The sequence below is a fragment of the Lonchura striata genome, chromosome 2, assembly GCF_046129695.1.
Source record: "Lonchura striata isolate bLonStr1 chromosome 2, bLonStr1.mat, whole genome shotgun sequence".
Lineage (NCBI taxonomy): Eukaryota > Metazoa > Chordata > Aves > Passeriformes > Estrildidae > Lonchura > Lonchura striata.
This window is the reverse complement of record NC_134604.1, coordinates 92,619,706-92,632,435: the sequence shown is the minus strand read 5'-3', so window position 1 is coordinate 92,632,435 and position 12,730 is coordinate 92,619,706. Positions and strand designations below refer to the sequence as shown.

General features: G+C 47.3%; 1 protein-coding gene across 3 annotated transcripts in view; it reads left to right on the top strand.

Annotated features, from left to right (window-relative positions):
* Positions 1-462: 462 nt before the first annotated feature.
* Positions 463-12,730, top strand: part of ARHGEF7 (Rho guanine nucleotide exchange factor 7) — a 115,875-nt gene continuing 103,607 nt past the window's right edge. For 2 of the 3 annotated variants that reach the window (XR_013339522.1, XM_021545598.2), the window contains exon 1: positions 464-761. Coding sequence is in view for 2 of the 3 variants with exons in the window: in XM_021545598.2 (XP_021401273.1) it covers positions 597-761 (165 nt within the window). In the remaining variant the exon portion in view is untranslated. Of the gene's footprint in view, positions 762-12,730 lie in introns of all 3 variants that reach the window. The other variant, XM_021545597.2, reaches the window with a different exon arrangement.

Sequence of the window (12,730 nt, the reverse complement as noted above, 5' to 3'; positions counted from 1 at the left end):
GTTTCCTTGCAAGGGAACGACGGGCAAAGGCAGAGATCGCGTTACTGCGGCCGGTCGGGCCGGCGCCCGCTGCCGGCGCTCCCAGAGGGAGATGGTCCGAAACCAGTCTCCCGGAGCCTGGCGCCGAAGGCTTGAGGGGGTTCGTTCTCTGCGCGACGGCGCCGTCCGAGGAGGAGATGAGGGGCCGGGGGATCCCGCAACTTTTCCCCGCGGCCGGCGGTGCCCGGCGGCTCCCGCTCCCGCCTCGCTGCGCGCCCGCGGAGGCGCCGCCCGCCCGCTAGGGGGCGCGCGCCGGCCGCCGCTCGGCGCGCGCAGCGGGCGCGGAGCGGTGCGCGGGGCTCCGCGGGCGCGCGGCCCCGCCGCCGCCGCTGCCAGTGATGTCATGGGGCGGCGGCGGCGGCGGCGGCGGCGGCGGGGGGGCGGGGAGGAGGCGGCACTGCAGCTGCATGTGTCTGTAGCGGCGGGGCCGGGGCGTCGTCATCTGCATTCACATGGGGGCGGCGCCGCCGGCCTCCGCCTGAAGCCCCCGCCGGGGGACACACAAAACCCACGCGAGGCGCGGGGCGCCGCGACCCCCGCCCGCCGCCGCCATCGCCATGAATTCGGCGGAGCAGACCGTTACGTGGCTGATCGCCCTGGGCGTGCTGGAGTCGCCCAAAAAGACCATCTCCGACCCCGAGGGCTTCCTTCAGTCCTCCCTGAAGGATGGCGTGGTGCTGTGCCGCCTGCTCGACCGCCTGCTCCCGGGCACCATAGACAAAGTAAGTGCCCGGCGGCCCCCGCCCCGCCGCCCTTTGTGCGGCCGGGCCCGCCGCCCCCGGCCCCGCCCGCGCCGCCCCCCGCTCCGGAGGGGGACCCCGGGCCCGGGGAGGGCGGTGGGGGGCGCGGGGGGCGGAGCGGGGCCGGTCCCCGGCGGGGGAGAGCGGGGAGCGGCAGCCGGGCTGGAGGGGAACCCCCGTGAGGAGCCACTGTTCTGCAAGTGTTGTACGGACGCTCCGCTTCCCAAAGCGGAGTCCCGGCTGTGCATGGGAGATGCATTAATTTTGGAGGGTGGACTATGGACCCTGCCCTGCGTGCCACGAGCCGGCTGCAAACTTATCTACGCAACTGCTGGAGCAGCCGGTGCCTCACCTCGCTTGGGAGGTGATTCAGCTCATCCCTTCCAGCCTCTGAAGGACATTTTAGCGTTTGATGCTTAGTTTTCTTGAAGGCTGCTTAAGCGTTATTTGGGTCCTTTACTGTTCGGTAGCCTGTGGAAAAAAAATCTCCTTTTTTTTTTTTTTTTTTTTTTTTTTTTTTTTGTGCTGAAAAAACGCGTTACAGCTCTAGTTTGTGTTTTGTTTGAAGAAAATGTACTCTGTCAGGTAACTTCTATGTGTTCTGTGTGCGTACATAATTCCCGTCGTCGCTCAGCCAGAGGGAAAAGACAACCAAAGGGGTTTGGTTGTGCCTCAAAACTTGGGACAGTACTGTTGTCTCACCTGATGTTTAGTAACATAGTGCACACAGAGATCCACATATTGACAAAAATCTTTCCTCGTGTGCCAGTCTAAGGTAGTGAAGATTGATGAAGGTCATCTGCTATGATGATGGGATGACTCCTTGCTTGAAAATAACACCGTATTTTTCACCTTTTGCAGAACAGTTGGCAGAGCATTCCACTCGCTGGAGCCTGCTGACAGTGAGCTTTTGTTACCTTTTGTGGCTCTATTTCGAGTAGTTCTCAGACCCACAAAGTTGTAACCAGCGCCTTGAGCTTAGCAGGACACTGGGCTGGGCTGTCCCACTTCGGTTCTTCAGTTTGCCACCCACTGGAGTTGTTATTGTTTTGTGTTGTACATGAAGGTCTTGGCTCTGGACTGGAGTCCCATTCTGCGGATTTAGTAGATCATTCCTGCCTCCCAGATTCACAGGTACATCAGGAGGTGGTACGGGGATGTGGACTCCTCACAGGAGCCCGCAGTGCTCTTGGCGGGTGATGGAAGTGATGAGAGCGGGCACAGTGTGTTGGTGGCTGTGTGAGCGTGGCTAACTCAAGGATCACCATGGTGGCCAGTGGGGACTAGCTGGGACAGCTGAAGCCCCTGCCACTGCTGCTGTCAGCTTTCCCCGCCACCATTTCCCCGTAAGTGGCTGTTCAGGCAGTAGAGCTGAAGAGGATGCCCCTGCTCCTAAAGGGGCTGCAGCTTTGTGGAGGTGGTACATGAGGTGCAAACTGTTGTCCAGTGCACTGGGCTGCAAAGTAGGGCTCCAGAGCAGGTAAATGTCCTGCTCTGCCATTCAGTAAATGTCCTGTTCTGCAATCCAGGGTGGCACGCGTGACATGGGGCTTGGGGTAAGTGGGGGCTCCTCCACCTGACTATCCACTGATTCTGACAGGCTCCGCCCATGCCTCCTTGTCCCCAGACTCTTTTGCCTGGTGGCACCAAGCCCAAGGAGGGTTTTGGGAGCCTTTCCCACACTGCTGCTCCAGGCACGCTTCCTGAGCACATCTTGGACTTTGGGTTCTTAGCTTTAGGGCAGAAAAGGTCTTTCCCCTTTGTGCAGATGTCAAGCCTGGTAAAGTGGGGTCCTGCACTCAATCTGGGAAAGAGGCTCTACCAATAAACAAAAAAGCAGAACAGAAATAAGTGTTACAAGAGTGTTTCCCAACTTAATGTGTTTCTCTGTTACAGTATAGTTTGGGACAGCTCGGTTATTGAATGAGAGACTCTCTTTTTATCTGAGGACCAAACACCTCTCATGTTTGGGTGGGGGTCCCTTCACAGCACAGAGGAAGGTTTACAGAGGCGCGCAGCTCCGCACAGCCAACAACGAGAGCAGCCTGGGTGCGAGGAGCTGCCGGCGGGACTCGCGGTGGCCCTGGCGCTGCAGCAGCGCGGGGCTCGCAGCGGGAGCAGTGCGGGCTGGGCTGGCAGCCAGGCGGGAGGAAGGCTGGCGCCTCGCAGCCTCCCACCTCCCCGAGCTCGCCCCGCGCCGAGCAGGGCGCTGGGACAGGCGGCCGCCCCGGCGTCCCTGCTGCCCCTGTGTGTTTCCTCTGGCTCTGACTTAGTTATAAGTCTGGGGAGAAATAGACATTTTAAAAAATTATTTTAGGAGGATCTTTGGTTTTGTAAGGGTAACTGTTCTTATTTCCCTGGACCATTCACAAAGCACTTTCTAATTCATAGATATGTCTGAGAGACTCACAAACTCATTTTTCCACCTAACTTTGTAAATATTCTTTTTCTGTAGACTCAGAATTTACACCCCATACCTCTTTCACGTTCTCATCTATGTTATGTCTGAGCTGTTTCCGTGTTACTTTATTCTCTTTCTTTGTTTGTTAGTAAACAGACATAAATTTTACATCCTTTATTGTGCCATGGTAGTTTTTCCAAGTCTTTTTGGCTACTACTCTTTGTTACTTTTTTAATACTAAGTGCATTTGAAATATGAGCCTTTTTATTCCTTATTTGCCCCGAAAATCTCCAGTTTAAGTTTAAAAGATACAAGGATGTCTGACAGATGTAGACTGATTCAGTTCTTAAAATCCTTTGAGATTGTAACTTTCTATAAATATCTGACATTAGCAGATACTCTGAAGACTCACAGAGCTCATTTTTCTGTAAATACAAAATAGTAACTAAAACCAAAGGGAATATTAAAAAAAATACAAAACATAAATATGAAGGAATGTCTATCTACTTGGGGTGCTTTTAAATAGGTTTTCTAAAAAAATGCTATAAATGTATTTCTTTCTTTCAAAAACAGATTAGAAAGAAGATTCAATATATGCAGGAATGTAGTAATACATTTTTTGACATTTTGTGCTTTTTAAAGCCTCTGGGTACCCTGAGAGTAAGTAGTAGGAGATTTTTAATAAATAAAGATTGTGCGACCATAAAAGGAATCAAGCACTTGAAGGTCAAAGAACAGAATTTTCATAAGTTGATAAAACAAATCAGTGGGTTTCAAAGCTGGTTAGTATATTCTTTCTTTAGGTTGTTGTGTATTTGTATACCAGCATTGCACAGAACAACACACAAAGCTTCTTGCCAGGAAGTTTTGGTTGAATTTGTTTACATTATAATAATTTTCTATCTTGAATGGGAAAGGACAGATAATAAATTCACTAGATTTCTCTAAGTCAGAGTGAAAATACCTTGAAAAGTAATGTTGTTACAGACTGCTGCTTAGTTTTGGACTCTTACTTAATGTCATAATGATTCCTTTGCATTTTGAAAGAGACCATGACGGGGCAAAACAAAATAGTTGAGTTAGGCAGTGTGGTGGCACTGCACAATAACCTTGTCCTGAACACAGGAAATGAAGAAAAGTGAGGGCAATTATTCAATTATTTAAAAAAAAAAAAAAAAAAAAAGCAGCAAAATCAACAAAACCAAAACAGCTTCCCCAACCCTGTCCAAACCCAGCCATGTCTTAGTTTTTTAAAGCATGAAGATCTGTGCTGAAACATGGTTAGTTGATTTGCTCCAAAAGATAGGGAATTGCTGAATTTAAATAATTTGAATTGAAAAGCCATAATTTCAAGTTAGAGGATTTCAGCCTTGTGTGGTAGAGCTGAATTACTTTGATGGCAGGGAAGGGATCCCCATGGAAGCATTGCAGTGCAGTTGTCTGCCGCTTAGATGCTTTTCCTCTCAGAGATCATTTTCCAAACAGATTCCTCCATCGCAGACCAGTTTGACCCACTTTCAACGTTGTAAACAGAGATCAGAATTGGAGCGGGAATTTTCCTTGTCATATGAGGCTTCGCGCTCCATTAAGTTCCGTTTGTACTTTTATTTTTGGTCAGCTGCTCGTCAGAAAGCGTCCTTTTGAGGACAGCTTTGTTCTTTTTTGGGGGAAATGCAGAGGCCGCATCGGGGAACGTGATGCAGCAGCCGTTTGACACCCCGTGGCGCGCCGCTCCCGCGGGGCGCGGCGGCAGCTGGCTCGGCGCTGTGCGGCCGCGGACGGGCAGCGCGGCTGGGTCTCGCACGCCTGGCCCCCCTCCGTCGAATGGACCATCCCCGGGCGTCGCAGCGTAGGATTGAGCAAGCCAGGAGCTGCTCTGCTGCGCGTGGGAGGCTGATCCAAAACACAGCCGCTTCCTCTCGCTGCTCCCGCCGCGCTCAGGTGGGAGACGGACGGCACGGGGCTGGCCCCGGGATAACAGATACAGCTCTCCCTCCTGCTGGATGAGGCTCGGTGCATAGCTGAAAGGAAACGTCATTCCTATTCCCTGTGGAGGATTGGGTACTGGCGTTGACATTAATTTGGTTATTAATTGGCGTAGAACCAGAACTGATGGCAGCAAAGATTAAGATCTTTGTACAAATACCTCATACATCTGTATGATTATCTTTTTAATGAGAAAGGTCTTTGGCTAAATGAGGCATTCTGAATTGCAGTTTAACAATAAATTAACCCTTTGTAATTCACAAGGCAAATGAATTGTTGTGTATAAGCACAAGCACTGAGAGTATCTAAAAGGAGGGTTTGGGCTGCCACATATGTCAGCCATGTCACCAGCCTTGTCCCCATGGTGAGCATGTGTGCCTAAGGCTTGGGCAAAGGGAGATTTATGCTCACTTATCTCTGATTTCACACGTAAATATTGGGACTAAGTACACTTCTCTCCTGTTGTGACAAGGTGTGACCTGAAAATGATATTTCACATGATAGGAAGCAAGAAGAAAGAAAAGGTGTTTTGGACCCAGAGTGATATTTTTGTAGCCCAGTATATTTGCAGAGGGTGCAATGCTGGCTGGGAGCTGAATGTGGAGCCCAGACAGAGCTTGAGAACATCCCACCAGCAGTGCAGATATTACTCCTAAGGTGGAAATTTCCAGGTGCTAGTTGGCCCTGAGCAATCTACATTTTGGAAGTTCTTCTAGCAGGATGCTGTCACCCTGAAGCCTTGGTGAGGCTGTTTGGGTCTGCCTGGCTGACCCTAAAGGCTGTCCTGCCTTTGCTCACTGAAATCGGTTGGGAGGTATTGTTGTTGCTGGTGTTGCAGCAGCAGCAGAAGGTCATCACAGGACAGGAAGCAAAATCTCATTTTAATGTACATACGCTCTCTTCTTTCAGCAGCAGTCCTCCCAGGGAGATTATTGTGCTTCTGGCAAGAATAATCTGTGCTGGACAGGTGTGCCTGCCGTGGCTGCGTGCTCAGGGAATGCCGGTCTGTGTATGAGTGCTGTTGATCCAGGGTGGAAGCACTGCAAGGATGAACTGAGAGCCTGGGGAAAAGTTATCCCAAACAAAGTCATTAGAGTGCCTTTTTCCTGAATACATGCTGTTCTCATCAGTGATACTGTGAGCTCTGTAGGATTTTTGGTCCTGTTACAGACTTGTCACTGACCGTGCTACTCCTGCTGCCTTGTGAGAGCCAGGATGCAGGAATGCTGTGAAGGAGAATGCCCTTGCTTTTCCTGTCTATGTTCTGGCTCTGTAATTCTGGCAACTGGGATATTATCCAAAGAAATATGGTCTGCCTGAGCTCATTGAGGAAGCAGAGGACTTGTGCACGGCTTTTTTCCTTGAAAACCAGATCCTGTCAGTGCATAAAGATCTGGACTGAGTTAAATAAGGGTGTGCCAGATCCTGAAAAGAGGGGGCAATTAAGGAAACTGTTGGTGATTAAATTGTTTTTTGTGAGAAAACGTGGAAAAATAATGTAGTTCTGCTGGTCTTACTCTCATTAATGTCTTTTCCACAGTTTTTATATGCATTCTTTCTATGCTCATACATAATACAGACAACAAAACAAGTTAGCCCTCAGGTGCCCTACTGCTACCTAGACTATCTTCCAAATACTGTGTGTGTGGAGAAAAGGAAGAACTGTGAGGATGCCACCAGCACACTCCCCTCTGGTTATACTGCATGCTAGTGGCTGACGGTACCGCATTGTTCAGCTGAAAATGTTTAAGATTGTAATTCCAGCCTTAGAAAACTGGAAGTCTTTGCTTTAAAATTGAAGCGTGCAGACTAGGTATGTATGTAAGTGCATTTATACACACACACGCATATATATTTATATATATTATACATAGTATGCATATATATTATTAAAATCTGGCTATGAATCACTGCCTGGAATTCAATATACATATTCCTTAAATAAAAATTTAAATTAATTGTTATCCAGTGGCTGTGATTTGAAGAGCTGTAACTTTAAAACATTTCAAGCATGACAGGACTTGCAAAAATACTGTGAGCTGGCAGCATGGAAATGGTGTCTTGCACCTTGGCTGGCTGAGCTTTGCTCCCTGATCCTCAGCCAGTGTGACACTTCTGCTGTTTCCCTCACTTTGCTGCCTAGAGCAAAGCCATTTTCTCTCCACATCTCTCAGTATGATGTGGCTGCTGCTATTACCCACAACAAGAGTCATAGAATGGTTTCAGTTGGAAGGGACCTTAAAGATCATCCAGTTCCAACAGCACTGCTATGGGGCACCTTCCACTGGACCAGGCTGCTCAAAACCTCATCCAGCCTGGCCTTGAATACTTCCAGGGATGAGGCACCCATGACTTATCTGGGCAACCTCTTTAAGTGCCTCAGCATTGTAATCATGGTGGGGAGTTGAGCAGGGGTGGCCAGCTTCATTTGCAAGAAATTTCCTTCGTGCCACTCCTCATCAGGGATCACTGACACCCCGTGGGCAGAGGCCCCTGTCCCTTTTTGGCCTATGAAACACTGCTTGGGTCTAAGTGCATTTAATACGGGTCTCCATTTTCCTGCTCTGCAGTGAGTGCTATTGGATAATGTTGGCAGCTTGCCCAGAAGAGAATCCATCCCTTCTGTAGGGCTTTGGTAGTCCTATGGAATATCTTCATGGGGTGGGGGGAGGGGGAAAGCAGTAAAAACCATATACCCCCCACTGGTGCAGCTGTGCTGTCAGAGAAGTGGTTTTGTTGGCTTTGTTAATGTCACTGGGGGAAGTGGTACTGTTAGACTGGCAGAGGAATTCCCTCTCTGGCATATGTTACATCCACACTGAGGAGCGATGCCAGCATATCTAGCAGCAGAGCTCTCCCAGTGTAAACAAACCCTGAGTGATTAGACTCCTGAAGCCTGAGCTTGCATAGCATCAAAACAGAGACGCTCCACAGGAGACACTGCAGGGTTTATGTGACGAGGGGTGCAAAATCCTTCCCCATCAGCCTTCCTTCACAGGGGAATCTCTTTGGTTCAGCTCCTGCCAAGCCCACACCTGGAGCTGTACTTCATGAGGCTTTTTTCACATGCTGACTTCAGGGAAATACACATCTTCCTGTGAACGCTTAATGCTGGCACCCCTGATGCTGCTCGGGATTGGGATCAGCTGCATGCTAGCTGCCTCTTTTTCTTTGAAATAGCAAGAAAATAAGCAAAACCACAGGAATTAGGAATATTAGTTCTTAGCTTTTAGGAAGGAAGGGAAAGCAGTTTACTGCTGCAGCTGTAACCAGACTCTCTATGTGTAAGTATCACATCCTTCAGGCACAGTTCTGTGCATGTGTTCTGGTAGGACTCCTGCCTAGTTCAGGTCACAGTGGGAGGGGGGGGGGCGGGGGGGTGTCCTTCAAGGATCCTAATAGCAGTTGCAAAGGCAGCTTGTAAGTTCTATGTGCATGGCATTCTCATTTTCTTGATGCTGTGCCAGCCTATGTTTTCTGTATGAAATAAAAAAAATTGATGGAAACTTGAGACAACAAAAGTACCATATAGACTGCCCTGGTGCCCTTAGACTATGGTGTTTGTATCTTAGGGCTGGGTTAAAACCTGCTTTGTGGGAGTCAGTTTATAGACTTCCACAAAATCACAGAATCAATTAGGTTGGAAAAGACCTCTGAGATCATTGAGTCTTTGACTGAATACCACCTTGTTAAGTAGACCTTGGCACTAAGTACCCCATCCAGTCTTTTCTTAAACACCTCTAGGGAAGGTGACTCCATCACCTCTCTGGGCAGCCCATTCCAATGTTTAATTACCCTTTCTGTGAAGAAAAGCCTCCTAATGTCCAATCTGAACCTTCTCTGACTCAACTTGAGTCTGTGTGTGTTGATGGGAATTTAATCAGGGTCCAAGGGAAGTGGCAAAAGTACTGTACTTCTCCTGAAAAAAAAAAAAAAAAAGAACCTGTTTTCCTGAATATTGTTTAATTCAGATACATATCTGAAAAGATTAACTCAGACAGATGAATCAGTTTTGCAGAGTCATTTTTGGAGGGCAGATTAATGGAAAAAAGCAGCTCTAATTTTTGCATAAGGTCCCATTTATAAAGGCTGCCACAAGACCTGGATGGCATTTTAACCAAACTGTACATTTCATTTGAAAACTTAGATGAACTTATGTTTTGAGGGCTATTACACTAAAGAACTGAAGCAGCTAAAGCAGAACATTTGTGTGTTTGAATGTAGGTCACTGTTAATAATGGCTAGTCAGGCAGAGGAGCATTTCTGAGCATGTACAGAGGAAGAAATCAGAAAAGCTGGAGGAATCTTCAGCAAACTAAAACTGGTTTCACATAGCATAGCAAAGTGGAGGTTGAGGGAGCACAGAATGGTGGCTGATGAATTGGTGTAGCCTGTTGGGCAGTAAAGAAAAGGTGGTGGGTTATATTTGTGTGTCTAAATGTGGGATTGGATTTGCTGGTTTGGAAGGTGGTGATGTGTGGTCTGAGGTGGGAGAGATGGAAAGATGGAATACAGGGACAGGTGTGGGGATGTAGGGTGTAAAGCAGAGGAGTGTCAGATGTGGAGTTAGTCACGCTGATGGCTTTGGAGTGAGGTAAGGGGATCTAAGAACTCCTTCTGTGTCTCTCACCAATAGCGGTGTCCAAGGGCAAGAGGTTTTGGAACCTTTATGGTCTATTGTTAATCAAAAATGGGCACCGACCACTTTTCAGAGAGTTCTTCCAAATGACACTCAAAGGACTGTTGTAAGTCTAGGAGATGACTGGAGTTTGGGACACTAAGTAGATTCCTGCTTTTACCTTCTGCCGTGTCATGATTAACTTGATGTCTGGGTATCCTTGTCAGCAAATAAGAATTTTAGGGCATATCATAAGGCATCTTTCTTCCTCTTTGTATTGTATATAGAGTCTAGGTGAGTTTTGGAAATATAAAATTTTGGCACCTTAGTGCTTGAGCTGAAGGAGCTTCAGTCTTTTACTGGATCTAACTCTTACTATCTATGTGTCTGTCTGTCTGCCTGCTGCTGTGCTTTCAGAGCATGGATTCCCTCAAGCCAAAATACAGATGTGTAGTCCATGCTGACTGCTGTGCAGGTTACTATTGAAAAGTTTGTGGGTTGCATGGCAAAAGTCAGTGCTAAAGAGCTACAGTACTGCAGAGACTGTATCATGCTAAGGTCTGGTGCCCTGTCAAGACACCTGATTTTAAAACAGAGCTGCACTTCGTTGAGAATCCTGACCTGTGTTTTTAGTTTAGCTATAGCATCCTGCAAATGTGCCATCAGTAAGATGTGCAGTTCTTTAAGTGATTTGGCTCAACTGCAGGGTACTCCTTACTTATAGATGTGGAAGATGTGATCCTTTGAAGTGCAGCTGTGCCTCCTGCTGTCCTGGGAGGAGCACGGGGCTCCTATCTGCAGTCCTCTCAGCCCAGCTGCTCACTGTGGAGGTGACTGTGGAGGAAGTGCTGCACCTGCCATTGGTCCCTAGCCGTGGATGCTTCCTCGAGAAGCAGAGGATGTCCTCCTGTGTAGCTGTGTAGCTATGTAGCCACTCTTTCTTTTCCATCCCTACTGGGTGCAATTTGTGAGGGACAATGATATGGGCCAGAGCAGGAAACCCAAATGCCGAAAGGGATGGGCCCTGCTGGGCATGGGCAGGTGCAGGCAGGAGGCAGCAGCTGCAAGGGCTGGAGAGGGAAGGAACCAGCAGGAGTTGTTGGACACTTGGCAGCTTCACCACCCAGGCTGGTGTGGCAACTGCCAGGCTTCCTCCCCATGATGCTTTTAACCTCATTTTTATCCCTGAACACAAACCTTGGCAACAAATCCCAGCCTGTAGTGCTTGTGCAGGAGGCGTTTGCCCCATTGGAAGATCAGTTGCCCTTGACCAGTGAAAGGGGTTGGAAGCAAGGGAAACACAGCTGCTGTGGGGCTGAATGTGATCAATAGGACCCTTTTGTTAGCTTTGCTACATTGTGCAATTATGGTATTTTTACTGATTAGATTGCAGTAATGGTCTGTGCGTACAAGGCGCTCTGAAACATGGACAGAAAACTGTTTTGTGCTACAAGGGGAATCTGACATAAAATGGTCCAGGCAGGATAAACAGGATTTCTCCCTACTTAAGGGCTCAGTCTTTGAACTTCATGCTCAAACAGCCATACACCTGAACAGGACGTTTTTAAGTGTCTGCTGAACTTGGCTACTAGTTTGCAGCTAGGTTACATTTTCTATTAGTTTCTGCTCTCTAGTTACTGAGATAGTCTTCTTACACAGTAAACCATATTTTACTTATTATATTTTGTGCTAGATAAGTGACTGATGTAACTTGCCTGTAGGAACAGTGTTCTTACTCAGTCTACCAAGTAGATTCCAGTTTCTATATAAAGACCTTGTACACTTCTTGTTCTGTGACCCAGTTTGTCACCTTGTTCAGAGTGAATGCAAGTAAACAGCGCATTTCCCATAGCTGAAGATGTCTCCTACTTTTTATTAATGTTTACTTGGGATTGCAATCAAGGAACTGTGGGTTTGCTTATTGTTTTCTTTTTATTTATTCATTATTATACACATTCCTTGCTTATTTTCTTCATATAATTTCCCTTTCCAAATGAACAAATAGTACCCTTTTTCATTTTTTTATAAGACCACCCATGTCATACCTTTTCCTGATGCAGCCTCTCTGCATTGCCCTTTTTTATTCACTTGTTATGTTGTTTAAAACCATAGATTTAAACTGATCTAAAGGGATGTAACATTTAGCTAGGTACCATCTATTTGCATTGCACACTGTTCCCCACCTTTTCTGGATGGTGGGAAATGTACTCTGCTCCTTGATAGCTACAGCGTATCACATAAGTGTCCTTATTGAAGTAGCTGTGGTTTCTAGCACTGCTCCCCAAGAGATTAAATCTTAATCAGAACCTGTCCCTGAACCACAAAGAAGTGGTTTAAACAGTGGCTGCTCTGCATATTACCTTCCTCTGTCTCTTTGGATTCCACCGTGGCACCCTGGTCCCTAATTAAGGATCTGTCATGCCTCTCTGGAATCCGTGCCTTTTCTAATTACTATTAACCTTTTTTATTTGTGTTACTAGAGCACACAGAGGTTCCAGCTGGACACTGAGGCCTATTTGTACTAAGAGCAGTGTATATATATAAGAAGTAGACAACCCCCATTAATGAACTAATGGTGTTGTTCTATGATAGGAAAAGGATGAAGCAAATACAGGAGAGGAAAATACATAACCTTTTTATTTCACTGACTTTATGTACATGCAACCTACTTTTATTAAGCTAAGTAATTTGGGAATATGAGCCTACTTTTATTTATCCTTTGTCTGTGTACAGATTAGCTGTCTTTCAGGTGGACTAGGACTTACCTGCCTGTGGTCTTCTTGCATGATGTTCTGGTACATTTTGAATAGTCTGTGAGGCTACAAATGTGATCTGTGTGAGAGGTCATGCTCCTGAGCTTCCTGTAACTGTAAAGGATATCATGTACCATATGTGTGATTTTATCATGGGCCTGGCTCACATAACTGCACTTCAACATTCTGTCGC